Genomic DNA, 24,224 nt, shown 5'->3' with positions numbered 1-24,224 from the left:
TCACAGAGTCTACGTCACTCCCCTGCCACCTCTATCACAGCTGGAGTACCCACTGCTGGGAGACTTGAAGAAAGGTCACATCACCAGATGATCATTTGCAGACATTTCCCAGCACCAGCCTGGAGTGTGGCAACCCCACTGGGTGGCTAGACCCAGAAAAGCAATAGCAATCACTGTAGTCTGGCTATCAAGAACTCCTATTTCTAGGGGAAGGGGGAGAGCACCACATCAAGTGAACACCCCAAGGGACAAAAGAATTTGGACAGCAGGGCTTGAGTCCTACATCTTTCTGCTGGTGGGAAGTCTCCTGCAGCAGAGACACAATTGCAGTGCTGGGTGCAACAGGGAAAGTCTGAACCTCTACCCCAACACGAAGGCAGCCTGCATGCTCGTGAAGGCTTGTGGAGAAGGGGTCCTTGTTCTCCACTTTGTCAACCACCTTAGACACAACTGGAATTTCTTCCATGGGAACTCAGCATGAATGCACCTATAGATAGCCCTCCTGGAACAATTCATGGTGACTGCATCCTCACAGACGCACTCTCCAAGTTTAGGCTTGCAAAAGAGGCAGAATCATAATTCCTTTCCATATGGAACATCAACATCCCTCATCCCTACAGATGAAAAGAGGTGCCTGTCTGATGTGAATAGCCGAAACATTAGGACAGGAGTGAGGCTGGCAGGTGGGTAACTTTCTTGCTGGCCTGACAGGAGAGCTGAGTTAGTTCCCACTCTTCACCCTGATAAAACTCAGTGCATCTAACTGAGAGATCCCCTAGCCCCATTAATCAAGGCTGGGGCCTCAGTCCACCACTGTGTATTGTATCCAACCACCTGTTTTAGCTGCAACTGGTTTCTATCTAGAGATACTTCCCCTACTGGCCTGAAGCCTGGATCATCAAGAGAGTCAATAAAATACTGGGGAAAAATTAAATTAAAAAGTGCATACCATGGGGAAATGAGATAAGCTTCAAGAGATACTTGCCATTCCAATTCCACAGGAGACAATGAAATTGCCCACACCCCGAGTACGTAACTACTACAATCAGCATCTGAGAAAGTTAGCGTACAAAGACTCTCTATAACCAAAAAACTCATAGAATATTCACCCCTAAAAGCAGCTTAGGCTATAATAAACTATAAACATTAAAGTCACATATTTAAGAGGAGGGGAAAAAGAAATTTAAAAACAAATACAGTCAAATCAAGAATAAATTCAAGAACAATTTGAAGAAACGGTCTACACAAATGAGAAGGAACCAGAAAATACAGGTAATATGATAAAACAAGGTTCAAAAGATCACACTAGCTTCCCAGCAATGGATCCAAACCAAGAAGACATCTTTGAAATACCAGATACAGAATTTAGAAGGTTGATTATTAAGCTACTCAACAAGATACCAGAAAAAGGTGAAAACCAACGTAAAGAATTTTTTTTTTTTTCTTCCCGAGATGGAGTCTTGCTCTGTTGCCAGGCTGGAGTGCAGTGGCGCGATCTCGGCTCATTGCAACCTCCGCCTCCCAGGTTCAAGCAATTATCCTGCCTCAGCCTCCCAAGTAGCTGGGACTACAGGTACCTGCCACAATGTCCAGCTAATTTTTTGTATTTTTAGTAGAGATAAGGTTTCACCATGTTAGCCAGGATGGTCTGGATCTCCTGACCTCGTGATCCATCTGCCTCGGCCTCCCAAAGTGCTGGGATTACAGACATGAGCCACTATGCCCGGCCACCTGACCAGAGAGAGTTTTGTTATGGATGATGATGTACGACATTGAGTGAAAAAAAAATACCCTCAAATTTGAGCTCTTTCTTGCTTAACCTAGAATACTTACACTATCACCTTCATTTTTCCTTTTCACTTTCTATATGATGTATCCACTTAGCAAGGATGTGCATACCAATATATTTTTAAGCATCTTGCCTATTTGCTTAGTTAATATGTCAGTGAATTGTAAAAACTCCTTTGTCAGAGAAGTTTAAGCAATTATTTTTAGTACTTTAGAACTATCTTGGGAATGTTTGCATTAGCTCCTGACATTTTCTGGAGAACAAATATTCAGGTAAAAGAAAATTGTACATTGAAAGAAAAATGGTGCCAGAATTTAATTGTGTATTTTTTAGGTTTTCCTTTTCAATAACCTATTTATCTTCTGCTATTTTTAAGTGACAACTCATAATAAATAGTGAACCTATTTTAGGGATAGCCATGTTTTAGGGATATACTCATGTGGGATGAGTATAAATTGATGATTTTAGGAAAAAATAAATTAATTTTATTATAAGACATATGAACTTACAGTAGGGAACAACAAAACAAATAGATTAAGAGTTGTTTCAATTACTTAATAAAAATAATTTATCATTGTGGGGGGAAAAGTAAAGCAGATATGGCAGTTAACAGACAGTGGAGCTCCAGAAATAAACAAATAAATAAATGGAGAACAAATCAAGAGAACAATGTGAAAATGAAACATGTATCAATCACCTCCAACACAACTCAAAACAAGAGTGTTAAGTCCACTCCACGTCAAAAATCTCAGAGTCAGTAATGTATTTTAGGAACTTGGTCATTAAATCTTAGGTTCAAATTCCACCTCCTTTACTTCTGACTTGTACACACCCCTGCGAATATCCCTTAACTTCAGTTTGCTCATCTACAAAATGGAGCTAAAATCAGGACTGCTAGATTTTAAGCCCTTGCTCATGACTGTCACCCCCCGTCCTGTCTTTTTCATCCTCATCTCGCCTTTCCCTTCCTGTCAGCTTGAACCTTGCTCCAGACTCTGTAGTGCTGCAAGCATACCCCTGACTCCCATTCCAAGGCCCAAAGCTGGACCTTGGTCCTCCCTCACCTGGCCACTGCCTGCTGTATCCTTCCTCCTTCCACCAAGGGCCTCACAAAAGGAGTCTGACTCAGGGATATGATTGTCACTGCACAGGTCACCTGCTCATGTAATCTGGCTTGACCCACCACTCTGGTGAAAGTGCTCTGGCAAAACCTACCACCAAACACCTAGTTGCGAAATAAAACAGCCCCTGTTTCATTCTCACCTTCCCTAAGCTTTCTGAAGCAACTAGCACTGCTGACCTTTCTCAACTTCTTACCTGCTTCTTCCTTGACTTGATAGAAAAGACTCTTTCTTGGTCCTTTTTCCACTTCCCTGACTTTGCTTTCCTGCTGACATTCCCTCACTCTGCTGTCCTTAAGGATGTTTTTGCCTACACGATTCTAGTCTTGGGCCTAGGTTTTTAACTTGTGAAGTCCATAAAATTTTCATGGATGATCTAACACTTCACACCTACATCTCTTTCAATTTTTTTTTTTTTTTTTTTTTTTTTTAGATAGGGTCTCACTCTGTTGCTCAAGCTAGAGTGCAGTGGCACTGATCACAGCAGCCTTGACCTCACAGATTCAACTGGTCCTGTGCTCAAGTGATCTGCTCTCCCTGGCCTCCCAAAGTGACAGGATTACAGGTGGGAGCCACCAGGCTCAGCCTTCTTCTAATTTTTAGTGTTGAGACAACTGCAGATTCACATGCAGTTGTAAGCAATAATACAGAGAGACCTCAAATACCCTTCATCTCAGAGTAACATCTTGCATATCTATAGGACAACATCACAGTCAGGAAATTGACATTGATAATAATCCACCTATATTATTCAGTGTTCACCAGTTTTACATGCATGCATTTGTGTGTGTGTGTTTGGTTCTACGCAATTTTACCATATGTATAGACAATATACCCACATTCTGCCTCCCATTCCAAGGCCCAAAGCTGGGCTCTTTTTTTTTTTTTTTTTTGGAGACGGAGTCTTGCTCTGTCGCCCAGGCTGGAGCACAGTGGCCGGATCTCAGCTCACTGCAAGCTCCGCCTCCCGGGTTTACGCCATTCTCCTGCCTCAGCCTCCCGAGTAGCTGGGACTACAGGCGCCCGCCACCTCGCCCGGCTAGTTTTTTGTATTTTTTTTTTTAGTAGAGACGGGGTTTCACTGTGTTAGCCAGGATGGTCTTGATCTCCTGACCTCGTGATCCGCCCGTCTCGGCCTCCCATCATTCTGGGGAGAGGGGTGCTTAAGTAAGAAATACAGCAGGCTCTAAGTCCTGACAATCCCTATATACTCTAAAATGGACTCTCTGCTATGAGCAGAGCAAATCTAAAACTGTAGCAAGTACATTTCCATCTCTTTTTATGATGCTCTCCTAACTTGGAACAATCTACGAGCTCCTTTCAACACCTGTCCACCCTGCTAAGTCTGGCTTAAGTCCTTCTTCATGGAAAGCCCTCATGGTGCTACCAGTCCACAATGAGTCCTTCTGGACTTCACTGTGTGTTTTCCATTAGATGTAAAGCTCCTTGAGGATAGAAAACGAGCCTTTTTTGTGAGTTCCAAGGATCTAAGACATACCTGCCTTGAATAATACAAAAACCATTTGAACTACTAAAATGGGAAAACAGTGGAGAAAAAAAAATAGAAAAAAAGAAGAAACAAGGAAGGCAGAATTTGCCATCACAGAGGACTCTAGGAACTAGGATTTCAACTTCAACAACTAGATTAAAAAAAAAAATAGTACAGCAAGCATGGCAAAAGGCTAAATCCTTCCTTTTCCTTCTCACAAGGTTTCATACTTGAAAGAATACCCACTCACCCTCTTCAACAGTCAGCAGGTTACCCAGTTCCGCTGATGAATGATACTGGACTGGCTCAGAGCTCTTCACATTTGCCAGTGGCAGGAAGGGGTCATAATCCGTGGATGACAAGTCAGCCAGGGTCAGTGTGTAGTGACTCTGCTGGGTGTACGTGCTTGAGCCACACACACAGCAGTGCAGAACCTGTGAAAACAGAGGCCATGTGCACCATGGATGCTACCCACCTCGTGTCCCGTGACAATCTGTCCAACTACTGTTGCACTTGACAGCTAGGACTCCTGCTTGGTCCTAGTTGGAAATGAAATGACCATTCTTAAATATATTCTTACTATTAGCAAATTTATTTTGCTCCTTTCATATCAATGCCAAGAAATATGTTCTCAAGGCAAAAGGAAAGTAAAAGTTAAAAAGTACTTATTGTGTGATTGCACATACCTAAGTCCCCCTCCTGTCCACCAAAGGTGGCACAGGTAGAAGGAACTAATCAGGGGATGAAGGGTAGTGGTGGGACAGGCCAACCACGGTGGAGGGTGGAATGAGCACAACAAGCAGAGATCATTAGTGCACGACATGAGCTTAAATTAGTATAACTCCTGACACATGAATTGTAAGGGCTAACTTAATACAATTTTTAAATTATTCTTATTTTGACAAGATTAGTTTCCCGAAAGTTCACTGGTAGTTTACAAACTGCAGTTGACTGAAGATCTATCTACTCATTTGAGGTTTTGTACACATACAAGCCATGCAAACACAAATCATCTTGAATATGCCAAAATGCATAAATGAGGTAATGACTGTACCAGATTTCCCTTTTTAATCATAACTTCAAGATCATAAACTCCAAACACTGATTTCTATAACAATCAAGGTAACAGTTGAAAAACTAAGAAAACACCATTGGGTTAAATATATTTCTGTAAAGTAAATTCACTTTTAGATGACTAGCTTTGGTTTGCTGACAAGGCAAGAGGCCTTGTGGTCAGGTACCCTTTGTAAATGGCTACAAAGTACCAAGAATTACAGTTGTCAGGGCAACCACTTGACTATGTCCTCTTCCTAGCAAAAAATGCAGTATAGGAAAATCCTTACAGCAGCTCTGTTATTAATTTAAAAATTAAGCTGCAATCACTGAGATAATTAATTTCTAGTAGCCAAAATGCAATAAATGTAGGAAGTGTACACTAAAACCACATGTTATGTGTAAACTAGCACAACTACTTTGGAAAATTATTTGGTGTTTACCAATAAGGCAGAATATATGTATTCTAGCAACTTCACTCCTAGGTACACACCCAACAGAAATGCATATGTGTGTATACAAAAAAAACAAAAAACAAACAAAAAAACCCCAAAACAACAACCCCGAATATTCGTATTTTATGGGTCCAAAACTCTAAATTATCCAAATGTCTAGTAAAATGGATAAATGTATTGTGGTTTATTCTGTGTAATATTATCTATCACCAAGAGTGAAAAATCTGCAACTATTCACAACAGTTTGAATAAATCACTGAAAAATAATGTTGAGCAAAAGATGTCAGACAAAAGAAGACATACTGTATGACTCAATTTGTATCAAGTTCGAAACAGGCAAAACTACTCTGTTACACAGGATAGAGGCTATCCCTGGACATGCGTATGGGGCCAGTGGCTAGGCGGAGGTACAGAGAAGGCTTCCAGGATGCCAGGAATGTTCTGTTTCCTGATCTGGGCTCTGATTTTACAAGCATGCTCACCTGGTAAAAATTCATCAAGCTTTCACTTACAGACTGGTGCAGTTTTCTGGAAGCATATTATACTTCAATAAAAAGTTTACTCTTAAAATACGAAACAAATGGTTATTTAGTAAATTTATGAATTTTTACTACGAGGTGACTTTTATAGTGATAAAGCAATTTTAAGAGAAATCTTTAAGAAAAGAAAGAACTCAGAAAAGAGATTTACATAAGTGATTGTGGCTAATGCAGTTGGCCCAAACCAAGCTCTGTACAGGTTTATAAGCCACAAAAAATAACAGAAGTATCTAATGAATCCTAATATAGTTATTAAAATCTTTAACTAATGAAGAAACCATTTAAGAATACACAAATACTTTTTAGTAGAATTTCAACCACAATTAGGTATTTTTTTTAAAGTAATACTTTTAAAAATAAGGCAATAAAGTGATCAGTCTGTGTCTTGGACTCTTCTTTTATTATTAAAGGTTTCTTAGTAAAAGAGTAAACCACAGAATTTTCCCTCCATAACAGTAATTATTCAGTGGACATGCAAATGCTAAATGAACAGCCAAGGTTTGAGAGAGACTGTTAAGACAAATTACAGAAGGATATTATAAGCAATCCAGAGCAAAGGCCACCCCTAGTCATCAGTGTGTATGTGTGGGGGGAAGGGGTGGGGGTTAACTAAGAATATTTTAAATATTATAAAAATGATCAAGTTAATTACTTTGATGTGACATAATTCCTTAATTTATTTCTTAAGAATTTTTTGAGGCAAAATGATTACTGAGACCATTAAATCTTTTTCTTCCTTTGATAAACAGATTTTGTCAAAGTAATGCTGTATACAAATAGTTAGATAAAAGAAATAAGACCTGGTGTTCTATAGATCAGTAGGATGGCTGTAGTTAACATTAATCAACTGTACATTTCAAAATAGCTAGAAGAGAATAATTCCAGTGTCCCTAGCATAAAGAAAAGATAAACATTTAAGACAGACATCCCAATTACCCTGATTTGATTATGTGAATGTATCAAATTATCAAATGTACCCTGAAAATATGTACATCTAATATGTGCAACAAAAATAAATTAATTTTTTAAAAAGAAGTTATTTGCCCTAGGGAAAAAGTTAATGTAGATATCCCTATAATATGAACAGTTCTTTCTTAAGTAGACATAGAACATGTTCCATGAAAATTGAAGAATTCTGACAAAACTGCAGTTGTTTAAAGATTAAAGATGATACTCATGTAAAATGCATGCATCTTTAACTTGGTAACCACTGCTTCTTTATATCTGTTCTGCTTTCAGTCCTTAAGTTATTTACAATTTTTTTTTTTTTTTTTTTGAGATGGAGTCTTGCTCTGTTGCCCAGGCTGGAGTGCAGTGGCGAGATCGCCTCTCACTGCAAGCTCTGCCTCCCAGGTTCACGCCATTCTCCTGCCTCAGCCTCCGGGGTAGCTGGGACTATAGGCGCCCGCCATCACACCCAGCTAATTTTTTGTACTTTTAGTAGAGACGGGGTTTCACCTTGTTAGCCAGGATGGTCTCAATCTCCTGACCTCGTGATCTGCCCACCTCGGCCTCCTAAAGTGCTGGGATTACAGGCGTGAGCCACCGCGTCTGGCCAAGTTATTTACTTTTTAAGAAAAAGTTTAGCCACCATAAATCCTTTTCAAAAGGGCAATGACAAATAAGTACACGCATAAGACATATTTTGGTGGTTCTCTGGCATATAAACCCACACTCCACTCCCCCAGACCCAGGTGGAGACTCACCCTGTAGATATAATCCAGCAAGGGGGCTCTGGCCGAATGCTGCTCCTCTAGGACTGCCGTGGACACGGGGTGGAGAAGGACACTCACGGGCAATGCCATGCACCAGTCCAAGAGGCAGAGTAGCAAGGACACAATAAACTGGAAGAAGAACATGCCCGGTAACTTATGCTGCAGTCTCTTAAACCTCACTACACACAATAATAAGAGAATTGTCCCTACACATAGTATTCAGTGGACATGCAGGTGCTAGATAGGCAGGTAAGCAAGTAAATAAATAAATAACATTTTCACAAAAAAGACTGTTAAGGCCAATAGAGAAGGATATTACAAAGGATATCTATCACTAGTTGTAACATTATTTATCATTTTACCTTACATTAAAATAAAAAAAACTCTAGGAAAAACTTAATGTGCCACCTACCTTCTTGTCTGTTTCCACTGAGGAGTACTCTGCACTTGGTAAAAGAAAAGCAATTGTGGCCACAAGGATCTGCATAAAAGACAAATCCCCAATCAAACAGACCATATTTGTAACCCTTTGTAAGCCCATGTTAGGAGTCCCACGATGGCCTTGCAACTAAAGCCAGCTTGGTGCCAACTCACCAAAGAAAGGTGATACAAAGCAGAGGGCCAGCTGTGTGGTGATCTTGAAAATCAGGAAAAGACAATGAGGCCACAGCCACTTTCTACTCTACTTTTCTGGTTGAAAACTTAGGGGGGAAGACAGAGAAAAGCGTATTTCTCTCTGCAGTCACATAATTCTGAACATCAGTTTCCACAGTTTTCATAGTGAAGTGAAAAAATACTTCCAAAAATAATTATGAAAATGCTCCCATTTTAGTTTTATTATAAATTACCCTAAGTCTCCACCTGTTGTACTGGTGTAAACAGCACCCCTTTCATTCTCAAAAGCAGTCCCATTTAGATGAAAAATTACATCGTCACCCCAAAACCCTACTTTCCATTTCAGAGCATTTTATGTTCCCATGTCCAAACTCCATTTCACTCTAGGTCACTTAAGGTCAAAAATCACTTGTGCCTTTTAATGTACCTCTGAGAGAACAAAGTGATCTTTCCAGGGAAATCTGTCTAGGGCTGAGAGGAAATAAACCAACATCACTTCTTCTCTCTCCTTGTAATACCTCACGGGGACAAATCAAATTTCCTCAAAGAGTTACCACTGGATGTATAAGAACAGGGCATGTGTTAAAAGTGCAGCTATAAAACTCAGTAGAAGTGCCTTATCCCATGGACACCTACGGGACTGAAGGTGCCTGCTTGTGAACAGGCGAAGCACACTTGGATGCAAGTGGCCTTCAGGATATGACTGTTGAGAAGATTCTTCCTATTCCTTCCACCCCTCTCTCCCACCAGTTACCCACACAGAGGTTATCGTGGTAGCAATCTCATTACGGCCAGTAATCCTGCTAGGGCAGAAAGTGGGGTCCAGGGCTTTAGTCTGGGAGAGACTTCTGTTTTACACAACAGCCACCCCCTCCACCCCTCACGGAGGGCATCATAACCAGCTGCCTACTCCTTGTTGGCACCATCCAAATTGCTCTTGATGAATGAAGCCCAATCTACAAAAGGTCTCTTTGTTGTGGTCGTGCCTGCCTTTCAAACTCCCCAAGTATAAGCCTCTGTCTGGAATACTGCTGGCTTCTTTACATAGTGCCTGAAATCACAGCTGAGAAGAACCAGTCTAACTTAATCTTAAAATGAGTGACTTGTGGTAATTTAATAGTCGGTTCTCTAACAATTATTTGAACATTTATAATTAATTAAATATCAAATACAATAAAAAGAAAATGCTTATGTTTTAGTATTACAGAAAAAAAGACTTACTTCTGCCATTTTCCGAGGCAGAGAGGTTTCAAACATCTGAAGTTTCTCCCAGTAGGAAACCAGCAACTGAAGCACATCGCAAGCTACCTGGGCCACGATTTTGTTGGGAAACTATAATAGGAAACCAAATCCCAAAGCAGACACATAACTTAACAGGTGCATCATTCTTAAGGACAAAATAGTTACTTCCTCTCAGTTCCTTATAGATTACATTTATCTGTTTTGCCTCAAATTGATGAAAAATATGTCCTACTACCAGAGAGTTTAGACATCATCACATCACCATTTTAAAACAGCCTCTTCTCTAGCCTCATTGTGTTAATTTACATAACGTTCTACAGGAACAAGAAGCTTTCATTTACTCATTTGGAAATTAAAACCATAATTTCAAATTTCTTATTCAGCTCACATAAATCATATTTTTGAAAATAGAGGAAATTAAAATGTATCCCCGTACGCTGAACCTTTTACAAGGATTTTACTCATTCTCTCATTGATAAATCTTCACTGACAGCTCTGCAAGGTAGATGTTATTTTCATTTTACATATGGAGAAACAGGGATTGATCAAATGGCTTTCTATCCTATGAAATAAAACTTGACCTACATGTATAACATACTAAGAATGTGTAAAGTTAGAGTGTAGGAGAAGATAACTAAGGAATTATGGTATACTCAATTATTCTGAGTACGTTTCCTGAGGCTGGCATGCATCTCGACTCATCACCAAGGTCTGGATGCTTCCGTTTATTGTGATGTAGCATGTCTAAGGGCAGCACCTTAAAGGTCTTACTTTTTCATGCTGGTAGAGCATGGAAGGGACAAGGGCACCCTCTGCTTTTCTCCCTGGCCAGAACATGGGGCTATACCATTATCCATAACTCATTATGTACGGCAGGAAAAGTTCGTCACTGACCCTGGTGTAGGGACACCTCACTCTAAGCCACATGAAGCAGACCATCATCAATGTTCAGTGCCTCAGTGACAAAATGTACAGAATAAGGAAGATGAAAGGGAAAGGTTTTTAATTCTACAGAATAAACAGTTACTGACTACCCCTACCTGAGAGGCACCAGCTAAACCCAGGGCTGTAGTAGTTGCACTCAGGGGCTCTTCACAGCCTTCCCTGGCCACAGAGACCCCACATCCCAGATGACACAATTTCCACCAGCCTTGTTCCATCTCTCAAACACTCTGGCTTGCTTTGGCCCCATGGCCTTTGCACCTGCTCTTTCTAAACTTTGCTTGGAACACTTAATCCCTAGGTCTGCATGTGGCTTGCATTGTTATATCTTTCAAATTATGGCATAAAATGTCATCTCCTCCCTCAGGCCACCACACCGCCCCAAGAGCTGGGTTGTGGCCCACCCCCTCAGCTCTTCAGCTTCATCCTATTCCCTTATTAGATCTCCTTCATGGCATTACAGGCTATCAGAGCTGACCTTTTTGTCTGTTATTTCCTGCATATATTGTTCACCACTGTGTCTGTAATGCCTAGCATGCCCCCCTTAAGGATGTGCGTGGTGTGCCTAAGGTGAAGAATGAAACTCGGAGGGAGTGGGAGAACATGAGCGGGCACTGTGTGTGTTGCTGCTGCACCACAGTGGTAGAGTCACCAGGTGGAAAGATAAGGCTGGCAAAGCTCTGAACTCAAGAAGCTGGAAACAGACAAGGGAAAATTCTGAGAGCCGACCGACAAGACAAGAAAGCTATGGGCAGAGAGTAGTGGGACATGGGGCTTGGGGAAAAACAGGCAGAGAGACGGCAACGTGGAAGGAGAGGAGAGCTAAGCTGCTCCTGGAAGAATGCAGGGGGGATGTGGGGTCTCCTTCCAGGCATGCGTGGCAGGGCCCAGGCACCAAGGTAGGAAAGGTCGGTCAGATACAGGGGGCTGCAAGCAGGGTGGTGTCACTGACATGTAATGAAGGAGGTGGGGAATGGTGGAGATGAAATAAGCCATCCATTTGCTCTCCCACTTCTCCAGCATACAGTCACAGAAAACCGACAGAGAGCCACGATGAGCGCTCCAGCCTGTGGGCTGTACTGGTCAGCCTGGGGGTGGACAGAGCCCGCTGACAGTGGTATGAACAGTGATCTGTGGGGGCCAGTCTTGGACTGATGACTCTGATCAGGAGGCTCCGTATTGGCAGGGTGAGCTGTGTGAGGGATGGACTTGGGTAGTGGGTGGGACAGACCATGGGCATTCAATGGGCGTTAAGGAAGTACAGCTGGCAGGACTCAAAGCCAGAAACAACAGTGGGGTAAGGAGAAGGAGGAAAGTCAGTGATGTCTCAGAAGACGGGATGGGAGAAGGAGCAGGGCTGGACAGCTCACAAGAGTTGGTGAGTATGGCTATGGCTTAGAACCACCTCCCCCAACCACCCCATGCCCACCATCCATCTGCTACTCCACCATAAACAAACCAGCCAAGCAACACCTCGCTGAGTGGAATGCTCTGCACATTCAAGGGTGCACCTAGGTCACCTTTGCAGGGCATTTCTGAAGGGTTCTTACAAGAGAGGTGGCACTGGCTTTATGTGGAGCCCGTAAAGCAGGAAGCCCTGCCAGGGCTTGCACTCTCCGCTACCCCAAAAGCAGGCCGAGGCTCGGCTGGCGGTGGGGCCAACGACCCCACTGCCTCCTCTTCCTCCATTTCTTTCCCTCCTGACAGAACCCCAAAGCCTCCTAGAATCCCCTGTTCTCATAGTGGTGGCTGTTCTTCTTGTTCCTTGTAGCAACTCTTTCCCTTCCAGTCCTCAGTTCTTCGATTTATGTGCTATGTCCTTAGGTAAAACAACCCAGTTGCCACAGCAACACGGGAACTAGAGGGAGACAGGGGAGGAGGGAAGTGGGGAGGGAGGTGTAATCAGAGACCAGGACTTAAGTCAATGAGTTTCCTGTTATTAATAATGGTTAAAGACCCAACAACTTGGCTGCATCCTGATCCCTCTGCTTTCTTAGCAATTCAAGCTGGAGCCAGTTCTCTGACCTTCCTCAGTCCTCTTCTCTTTTACTGCTATCCAGAGGCGGGAGGATTCAGCAGGACAATCTCTATGCTGTGCTGGGATAGCGGACAGAGTGAGAGCTCAATATGTGGTAACCACATTGTTTTTCTGGTATCTTATATTTTCCCCCAAAATTATGAAAAGTTGCAGAAAGATTATCTATCCTTCTACTCTGTTAGCAATTTCTCTTTCCTATATTATACAGAGATACACATATACAGTCACATACCTCCTAACAATGTTTTTGGAAACATTTGGTAAGCACCACAGATATTTGGTAAGCACTAGTCCCATAAGCTTATAGTGCCATATTTTTACTGTACCTTTTCTATGTCCAGACATGTTTAGATACCCAAGTACTCACCATTGTGTTCCAATTCAATATTCAGTTCCTACAGTATTCAGTACAGTAGTGTGCTGTATAGGTTTATAATCTCAGAGCAACAAGCCATCCCACAAAGTCCAGAAACCATCTAGGTTTCTGTAATACTCTTTATGATATTCACACAAAAATGCAATCACCTAGTGACACTTTTCTTAGAACGTATCCCTATCACTATGCGATGCATGACTCTGTGTGTCTGTGTGTGTCTATCTCCTTCAATCTAACACACCACTGAGTTATTAATAGTTTTTCTATGGAAGGAATAGAGATGGGGGAACCACCTTACATTAACTATATACCTCTAGATTTAAGAAAATTAAAATTTAAAACAGATCTTAGAATTGAAAAGGGTATTTAAAAATGAATTGGGATCCACATTGATATATTTATAGCCAACTTGTTTTCACTTTAATACATTATATGTAAATATTTCTCCAAGGCTTTGGGAGTCAGGAAGTGTCCTACACACCTCAGTTGTGCAAAATTCCACACATGTGGCCACAGTGTTCTGGGTTTGGCTTTGGCAAGCTCCTTTGGTCCCTAGTCAGCTCATCTACCTCATTTGTGAAGTGGAGGTGGCACTGACACTTCCCCTCACAGGGCAGCTCTGAGGATTAAATCTGCTGACAAAGGTCAGCGGTCAGCACCCTGCTCTGGCTGGAGGGGCACTCTTCTGTGATACTGTGGTTGGATAATTTTTCCATTCCTCATCACAGGGATCAGCAGCAAGTGTTTCTCCAGCTCCCATAATACAACAACCACCGCCACCTCCACTCCCAGGTGTTGTGGAGGAGAAATGGGGGAGGATGAAGCAATGGGGGTGGTCAGAGGGTGTACTTGGGGAACAGGAGGCATTGAGTTTGGTCAGGCAGGGGCCAGATGCCAAGCCAAGGGTGGGAGGCAGCACTGGCTGGTCATCCTATGCGCAGAAGCAGATAATACACAAAGGGTGGTACAGCGACTGTTGCTGGCCTGATGGCGACTGTCCCAGGCGTCAGCTGTTAAGTGCCGTTGCTATTATAGCTGTGTGTGGCAGCAGCACAGAAGGGCATGCAGCAGCCTGAATGCTGGTGTTAGGTGGATGGATGGTTCAGGGGTTGAACTTTGGTTCAGTGAGGTGGTCATTCTAGGGCCTTGAATGCTCCTGCACCTCAGTTTCTCCACCAGTAAACTGAGGACACTTACCCCTGAACTAAAAACTTCCATAAAACCCTCAGCACAGCACCTGGCAGAGACCAGGCACTCACTGGTTCCCTGAGGGTGGTAATGGCAATGCTATTTATTACCACCATTTCCAAGCAGGACCCAGGAAAGGACCCAGCAGGATTTGAGCTTTGGCTTAGAGGCAGCCTAATAGCACATGTGAAAGTTCAAGCATGTCTTTAATGCCACACAGATCTGCTTTTATTGCTGGTTCCATCACTTACACCTGTGTGGCCTCGGGCTTGTGGCCTAATTTCTCTGGGCCTTGATTTCCTCTGGTATAAAACAGAAATTGCAACATCTATCTTGCAGAGCTGTCTTGAAGATTAACAGAAGTATTTAGAGTTTGCCATTACTCCGACCTAGCGTGAGTGCCCAGGGAATGGCAGTTCTTCTTCTCATTAACAGAACAAAGAGAGAAAGATGTCCTTAAAGTGCCCAAGATTCAGCCAGATGGTGAACACTGAGGGGCCTAAATGGAAGCTGTGGAGGTCTCTCCCAGGTCTGCTGAAGAGGCCACAGCACGAGACCCCACTCTCTTGTCACTCCCACCAACAGGTTACAGGTGTCCTCTTTGCGACAGGAGCTTCCCAGCCACCAGAGGAACCCATCTGGCCACTGGTCCAGGAACACTCGAGACACTGGTGGCTGGGCTGCAGCTGCCAGCAGGGGAGCAGCCATCGGTGCCCCTCCTGGGAGCCTCGCAGCACATGCAACGGGAATCATAATCCTTCTGTCATTTGGGGGATAAAAAAGATGGGGCTAATTCAAATTCAAACTGTTAAATGCCTCGGATATGGCTTAATGTCCAATCAGCACCACAAACTGGTAATACCTTCAGAGTTACTCCTATCACATTGATGGCCTCTTTCACCTGAGGGTGGCTTGTACACTGTGCAAGCTCTTCACATATCCAGATCCCAAGGGAGCAAATGGCAATGCATCTTTTTAAAAAGAAGAAAACAGAGGAAAACTCTCATGAAACTTAATAAACTTTCTCGGTATTTTCAAATAACAAAACACTTTAAATCTATTTATACAAAATAGCAAAAATTGTAGATTTATTAGCAGAATGTCTTCTTGAAAGGAAAGATAAAGAATCCTCAATAGGCCAATTTTCAGGACAAATAGAAATACTGATAGTGGTTTAGTACTTAAATATTTAATTAAATGGTATATTTTCTGTTAATTGTCACAGCCCATGTATCACTTAGTTTTGATTTGTTTTTGTTTTTGTTTTGAGACAGAGTCTCACTCTGTCACCTAGGCTGGAGTGCAGTGGTGCGATCTCAGCTCACTGCAACCTCCACCTCCCGGGTTCCAGCAATTCTCCTGCCTCAGCCTCCTGAGTAGCTGGGACTACAGGCGCCCGCCACCACAAAATAATTTTTGTATTTTCAGTAGGGACAGGGTTTTACCATGTTGGTCAGGCTAGTCTCAAACCCCTGACCTCGTGATCCACCCACCTTGGCCTCCCAAAGTGCTGGGATTACAAGCGTGAGCCACTGTGCCCAGCTTATCTAGTTTTGTTGAAACTAATAAGTTATTACATTTTACTGTTTCAAGATATTTTTGAGGAAGAATAAAAAACATAAATCTGAGGAAACTGTCAAAAATGGAGTTTGTAATTGTTTTCTTTACAGTAATATGCACAATACCTACTACAAACATGAAACAAATGCTATATTTTATTTTAAAGTATATTTAAATACAACTTTCAAAATAAATTTCACTGTTAATTCCTCTAAACAATGTGCTAGGACCAGATACTCTTTACAGAAAGCTGACCATGCCATATACGTTTCTATTCTGTTTTTAACTCCACAGAAATTTGGCTTTCTGAACTAAAAAAAGAGAGAGGAAGAAGAATTGCCAAGACTTTATGATTTAGATGCAGTAGGTGTAGGAAAAAGAAGAAATCAAGGGTTTTCTCTAAATTTCTTAACTGAAAACCTGGGGGAATGGTGGGGCCATGTGGTGAGATGAAATCTGAGGGACAGTCAGCTTGGAGGAGGGGTAGGGGGGTCAGAAGCAGACTCAAGGGTACAGTTATAGTTGTGTTAAAACATTCAAGTTGGCTGGGCACGGTGGCTCACGCCTGTAATCCCAGCACTTTGGGAGGCCGAGGTGGGCGGATCATGAGGTCAGGAGTTCGGGCGACAGAGTGAGATTTCATCGCAAAAAAAAAAAAAAAAAAAAAACATTCAAGTTGAGATGTCAAGTAGGCAGTTTAATATATAAGTCTGAGTATAAAAGTGGCTCAATGAAGAGGCAGATAGATAAATCAGCAGGAAGATGGTATTTAAAGTTGGTATTTAAAGGTATTTAAAGGTATTTAAAGATGGTATTTAAAGATGGTATTACAGACTGATCAGAATAAGAGTACCCAGGAAGTCATACAGAGAATAGGCCCAGCCCTAAACCCTGAGTCACTCTAACATTCATCAGAGGTTAGGTAGAGGAGGAAAGGTCAGCACAGGGGACAGAAAGGAGAAAGTTCAGTGAGGTAGGAGCAAAATCAGGGAATTATGTTCTGAGGAACACGCACTGTTCAGGAAGAGAGTAATGAGAGACTAGCTGCAGGCTTGGTAAGTATGCGTGTTCAAATATCTAGTATAACCTCTAAAAGAAGGAAAGGGAGCCTACGATTTAAAAACAATTGAGGTAATAAATAGAATGGAGAAAATCAAAAAAAAAAAAAGAAGAAGAAGAGGAAAGAAAACAGGGGATGGGGAAATGAAGGCAAGATAAAGGGGAAATAAAAGAAGTACCTTATTTTAATTGGATCTTTCTTTCCTATTAAAATAAAGTATAACATATGATAAAAGAAGTATATCCAAACAGATCAGTAATTATAACAAATGAAAATGAACCTAAAGCTTCAGTTAAAAAATTAAGATCAGATGGGATAAAATTATCAAATCTGGATATATACAGTTTTTGCAAAGATATCTAAAAGAAGAATATAAAAGGTTAATTAAAAGAATAGAAAGTATTATTTAAAAATAACTAAACCAGCGGTCTTTAAGATAAAAAAAATCCCTTCTTAGAGAATAGAGTCGACTAAGAACAAAATAATAAATATATTTGATTCACATATATAGGACAATTCCTCAAACTTTTTTTTTTTTTTTTGTTTTTGAGACCGGAGTCTTGCCTGCCACCCAGCTGGAGTGCAAGTGACCCGGAGATCATTCAGCTCACTGCAAGCTCCACGCTCCCGGGTTTACGCCATGTCTCCTGCCTCAGCACTCGCCAAGGTAGCTGGGGACCTACAAGGTGCCCGCCTCGTCGCGCCGGCTAGTTTTTGTGATTGCTTAAGGTAGAGACAGGGTTTCACCGGTATTAGCCAGGATGTCTCGATCTCTGACCTCGTGATCCTCCGCCGTGCAGGGCCTCCCAAAGTGCTGGGATTACAGACTTGAGCCACCACGCCCGGCCGACAATTCTAAACTTTTATGCAACTTATCATATAGCCTCAAAATATATAAAGCAAAATTTGACAGTATATAAGGAGTAATACATAAACACACCAAAATAGCAGGAGATTTTAACATTTTTCTTCCAGAGGGTGATCAAGCTGGTGAAAAAAAAATCAGACAGGATACAGAATATTTGAAACCCAGGATTAAAAAAATTTAATAAACACAACTAGAAGACTATGCCAAACAAAGAACAGGGCATACATTTTTTTCAAGTTCATATGAGATATTGACAAAAACTGACTACCTAGTGGGTCATTAAGCAAATTTCAACAATTTCAAAGACTGCTGTAAGACATTTTGATCCATAAGGCAATTAACTAAGACATCAGTAACAAAAAGATACCTATAGAATTCAGACAAAGTAGTAACTACCAATAAACATGTAGTCTTAAATGTTTATATCTGTAAAGGAGAAATTAATATACTAAATATATAACCTTAAAGGTAAGAAAATAATATATAACCTTAAAGGTAAGATTGTAAAGAAAATAAAAGGAAGGACAGAAAAGAGCAGAGAGTGGGAAATAAAAGCAAATATACAATAGAGAAGTTGAACAAAGACCAAAGGCTAGTCTTTGAAAAGACTAATAAAATTGACAAATCTTTAGCAAGACTACTTCAGAAAATTAGAGGATACACAAAACGTGTCAGAGATTTAAAAAGTGGATGTAACCATAGAAGTGAAAGAGATAAAATATAATAGAGATAACTCATATACCAGTATATTTTAAAATTTAGGTGAAATGGGCTAATTCCTAGAAAAGTTTGGTTCATCAATACTGTCAAAAAAGAAAAAAAGAAAAAAAGAAAAAAAAAAAAGAAAAAAGAAGAAGGAAACTTTAATAGTCCTAAAATCACTGAAGAGAATGAGTCAGTGGTTAATCTTCTCATCAAGAAAATATTAGACCTAGGTAGTTTTACCACCAAGGTCTACTAAATACACAAGAATATTAATTCTAATTCTGTAAAAACTCTTTCCAATGAAAGAAAATGAAATAGTACTTAACTCATTTTGTGAGACTTTATAACCTTATAATCAAACCTGATAAGTGAAGGATGGGGAAGGAATATTATAGGCCATCAATATAAAAGCAATTTTCCTGAACAAGTATTAGCCAAACCAGGTCTGGTATCACATAAACCAAGTTGAGGTTATCCAAAAATGCAATGTTAGCTTAATATTTGCAAATTATTATCAGTTTAGCTTCTGGTAACAGCAGACTAGGAAATTTGGACTAACCCATCTACTGAAGATAACCAAAGAAATTATACAAAATACAAGAGAAAAAACCCCTTAAAATCATCAAATAGCTGATAAGGCAGTGAGGAATGATGGGCTGTTGTCTTGGAATGAGGCTACAGAGGGAGCAGAATATGAACCGTTCCTAGGAGGGAGTAAGAGGCTGAGCTGGGCTTCTGGTGACCTTATGGGGTTTGAAATTGAGGATCGGAGACAGGTGTTCTCCTCCATCAGCATTCCCAGCTTTGGTCTTCACCTTGGGAGGAGAGGCAGAAACTTTTCATCACATAAGTGGCCCAGAAAACCTCATGTATCTTGATCATAGGTTGCTGGCTACCTCAGATGCCTGGCAGAAGCAGCCAAAATTTTTCCAGACACTGCCAAATGTCTCCTGGGGTAAAAGATCATCACTGGTTGAGAGTCACTACCCTGCATATACACCAACCATTTCTATAAATATTTGGTTTATATTTTCATTTTCTTTCTTCTTGAAAATATTAGAGGATACATGATTATATTTGTAATCTTGCTTTTTCTCACACAAAATAGTGTATTATGTATACTCTTCTGCACTTTACAATTTTACTTAATAATGATACCTTTTTAAATAATCATACAAAACATCCTCCTGGCAGCATTCTTCCTATACTTTTCAGTCTGTATAAGAGCTCTGTGAAAGAATAAGTGTTTTCTTTTGTAACATTAACTACTTACACATAAATGTGTATCTTAAAATTCTAAAACAGTTTACTTCTTATTCAACATTTACCTTGCATATTCATTTGGTTCTTCTGTGGCATTCTTCAGTAAAATATTTATGAGGTAATGCTAAAAACACAAAATTAAGTAAAATAAAAACTTTTTGTCATAGTTGGTTTCCCACATGTTCTGACCATGTTCCAGGCAGCCAGGAACTACTGAAGTTCAACCAGGGAGCTCAGAGAGCTCATCTATGAGTGAGAGCCTGAGGCGAGAAGAACACTGGGCTCGGGGGAGTGGGTGGTGGAGGATGGGGGTCTCCACAGGGCCTCCCTAAGCCATTCAGCCCGTGGGAGTAGAGCGCTTCTGGTATAAAGCAAATGAGACTTCCAGATAGGAAAATCTCGGTTTTCTTTTACTTTAATTGAATTAAATGTTGTACACTGAATTATATACTGTAATTATGTTTTATAGTTTGATTCTGGGATTCTAAAAGCATTTTTGTTTACCTCAAAGTCAGTTGAGGAGAGAACAAATGCTTACTTTTATTCTCCAATAAATAATTTGGAATCTCAAATTATTAGTAGTATTTAATCAGGCCAACAATGTGATTGAGTATTTAGCTTACTTCCATTATTTCTTATAAATTAACTTGATGCACTAATGCAGTTAATTAAGTTAATAAAATTATTACCAAAGGCAATTCACTACATGATTATGGTCCCTAGGCCCAATAAACAGGTATAACAAAAAACACCTGCTATAGCTATAGCTATAAGGTCTAACTGCAATATACTCTGAATTTAACACATGTATAGCCCATGAATAGCCTTCTAAAAACACCTACTGAAACATTTAAAAGATACAGCAAAATTTCAGGAATATGCAGATTAATATATACTAATGGAAGAGATAATAATACAGCTAGAATTATAAAAAGTGCTAAACTTGAGATACAGTCAAATGTATTATGTACCTTGACATCTTCAGTTCCTGTAATGGTCTCATTTACTTCTGGCACTGACTGCAGTAAAGGAATCTCCTGGTAGGTATTTGGAAAGCAGACCAGAGAGCCAAGGACAGTGACAGCCTCTGAACGAGGCGCCTGCACATAAGGAAGAGAAACACACACATTTCTCTTTTTGTAAGTTAGAAACATTAAATAAGCGACGTTTTATTCTTCATCCTAGATAAAAAATACCAAACTCGGTCGAGTTATTCTCTTCCAGGTGAATATTTAAGCAAAAGAGGTTTGCCTAAACGAAAAAACAAATTTCTAAGGAATGGAAAGTATCACTATACTTGGAGGTAAACAAGTGTTGTGGAAACTGATGTGCAGATTCATTCAGAATTAGAAAGGCCAATGACTCTCTCATGACTGTTTACATTGTTTTACTGCTAATGTTCTCAACAAAGCCGGATAAAGGATATCAACTTAGTATCATTTTGCTGCTAAGAACAATTAAGGAGAATTCATAGAGAAGTAGAGATGGAGGTAACTATCAGAGGGTAGAAAGAGAAGACAAACTACCACATTTCCTGTCTATCACCAAGAACTACTTTATGAAACAACATATGATGAGATACTATATTGCTATATCTAGTGAGATACTTTTCTCTTATTTGCCCAGTGTTAGAATTAGTTATATATTTAAAAAGGCATGTTCAGGTGCAGTGGCTCACACCTGTAATCCCAGCACTTTGGGAGTCCGAGGCGGGCGGATCACCTGAGGTCAGAAGTTCAAGACCAGCCTGGCCAACATGGTGAAATCTCATCTCTACTAAAAATACAAAAACTAGCCAGTTAGCCAGGCGTGGTGGTGGGCAGCTGTAATCCCAGCTACTCAGGAGGCTGAGGCAGGAGACTTGCTTGAACCCAGGAGATGGAGGTTGCAGGGAGCCAACACGGTGCCGCTGCACTCCAGCGTAGGCAACAGAGTGAGACTCCGTCTCAAAAAAAAGAAAAAAGGCATTTCACTAGATTTCAATTCAGTCAACAACAGCAGCTGTGGTTAGCCAAGAATAGGGGATTACACAGGTCTGTCATCAGTTTACTTACCTATCTGTCCATCTATCTGTCTAGTATTATGTGATAATTAAAACAATGAAAGCTCACATTTAAGGAGTTCTCACTCTGTGGTAGGCACTCTTCTAAGTGCTGTACAAGCATTTCCTCATAAAGTCCCCTCACCAACCCAATGAAGGAGAGGCTATTGTTTTCATTTTCCAGTGAGAAAACTGACACTCAAAGAAGTTAAGTAGCTTTTCAATGCCATATGGCTCCTAAGTGATGCACCCTGGATTTGAACTGAGGCCATCTAGCTCCAGGTCCAGACTGAGCCTATAGTTAAGCACTTAGGCTATAAAATCAGAGAGTTTTTCTCTCTCAGAGAGATGAGGCACGGTATGTGAGGTAGGGGAAGAGAGGCAAATAACAGCTATACACAATTCAGTGAAGCACCTGCTAGGAGAGCAACATAGTACGGGAGCCCAGTCCTTCATTTTTTACCTAGCTTGGTTCCCGTAAGTACACAGGTAAATAAAAGGCAATATAAAGCACAGCAGAGCTATTCTATGGGATTAGGCAAGGATTGGTTCTGCTCAGGATGTGTAGGAAACCTAAAACAAACTGCTGCTAAGGGCCACAGAGGGGAGTAGAAATCAGGCAGGCTGGCAGTGGGTGAGGGAGCCAGCTGAGCAGGGAAGAGGCAGGTGCCCATGAGACGGGAGGCTGAAAGGGTCAGAAGCAGTTGTCTCCAAAGTATGTTCCACTAGGGCCACAGCAACTGTGAAAGGGCAAAAACAAAGACTCCCAGGAAAAAGACGTTGCAGAGATATTTGGCTAAGCACAATTAAATAGAAGCGTTTAACATGTTACTGTACGCTATGAATTTCCAAGTGAAGAAGTGTATTTCCCAAAATTACTTGACTATGAACCTGGCTTTCTTCCTTCTCTTTCCCCCAGAGTATCTGGGGAGATTACTGTTCTGAAGAAGACTTTTTGAAATGCTTGTCCTGAGGTTAGGAGAGAAAAGTCTGGGATGACAACTCAGATGTGTTCAGAGGAACTGAATGCATGCGTCTTTGTGGAGTGCACAGAGAGAGAAGTGATGACAGAGGTCGGAGCCCTGAGGACGTAGAGACAGACAACAGGAAGAGTATCATTAACAACCCACAGAAGTCCTCTTTGTGCCCCTCCCCTGATAGCCTCCCCTCCCCCAAAGTAACCGCATTCTGCTGTAACACCACAGATTGGTTTTGTCTGGTTTTTCAATTAAATAAATGAAATTAGAGTATATGTTCTTTTGTGTCTGACTTCTTTCACTCATTATGTTATGTAACTGATCCTGTGTTTTCATTGTATATAATAATCCATCTTATGTACACACCATAATTTATCTGTTCTATTGCTGATGGGCATTTGGATTGGCTCTAGGTTTTGGCCGTTACAAACAATGTTACTGCGCACAAGCTTCTCCTCATCTCTTGGTGACCTGGGCGAGCCATCTGTGCACCTCCCTCCCCTACTGCCTCAGTGGGGCAGACCTACCTAGCAGGGGTACTTCAAACTGGTAATTACCTCGTGCTAAATGAAAATTCTGACTGAGCAAGTATGCTCCAGCCCAAACACCTTTCACCAGTTCCTCTACAATTTTAACCTTAAGTTTAAACAGGAAAGTACTAACACTCAGAGTGTGGTTCCTTCATGTAACTCTTACATTCACATTCTCATTCATATTCTCTCTCTTTTAAAAAAACATTTTGGAAGGCTACGTTATTAATTTTGTGTTGATTCTTTTTTTCAACTTTACTAAGGTATAATGAATAAAAATTTATATATTTAAAGTATATACAACATAATATTTTGATATATATATACATAGTGAAATGATTACCACAAACAAGTGAATTAATATATCACCTCATATAGTTCCTTTATGCATGAGTTGTGAACATTTAAGATTTACTCTCTTAGAACATTTCAAGTTTATAATATAGTATTATTAACTATAGTGACCACACTGAGATCTCCAGAACTCATTCATTCTGCATAACTGAAACTTTTGACCACTGAGAAACATCACCCCATCTGCCCCACCCCAACCACAGCCCCTGGGAACCACCATTCTACTCTCTGCTTCTAGGAGTTGGACTTTTTTAGGTTCTACATATAAGTGACACCACACAGTATTTGTCTTTCTGAGTTTGGC

The 24,224-nt window shown here is 40.9% G+C and overlaps 1 protein-coding gene across 1 annotated transcript in view; it reads right to left on the bottom strand.

Moving 5' to 3' along the window:
• Window positions 1-24,224, bottom strand: part of RALGAPA2 (Ral GTPase activating protein catalytic subunit alpha 2) — a 318,996-nt gene that overhangs the window by 128,357 nt on the left and 166,415 nt on the right. Inside the window, 7 exon segments of the mRNA XM_017882965.1 lie at window positions 4,650-4,833; window positions 8,153-8,290; window positions 8,574-8,642; window positions 9,998-10,108; window positions 15,425-15,533; window positions 20,084-20,142; window positions 20,990-21,118. Coding sequence (XP_017738454.1) covers window positions 4,650-4,833; window positions 8,153-8,290; window positions 8,574-8,642; window positions 9,998-10,108; window positions 15,425-15,533; window positions 20,084-20,142; window positions 20,990-21,118 — 799 coding nt within the window.

This window comes from Rhinopithecus bieti, unplaced genomic scaffold (assembly GCF_001698545.2).
Source record: "Rhinopithecus bieti isolate Rb0 unplaced genomic scaffold, ASM169854v2 scaffold_641, whole genome shotgun sequence".
Classification (NCBI taxonomy): domain Eukaryota; kingdom Metazoa; phylum Chordata; class Mammalia; order Primates; family Cercopithecidae; genus Rhinopithecus; species Rhinopithecus bieti.
The sequence above is the reverse complement of the archived record's forward strand: the minus strand, read 5'-3'. Positions and strand labels throughout refer to the sequence as shown.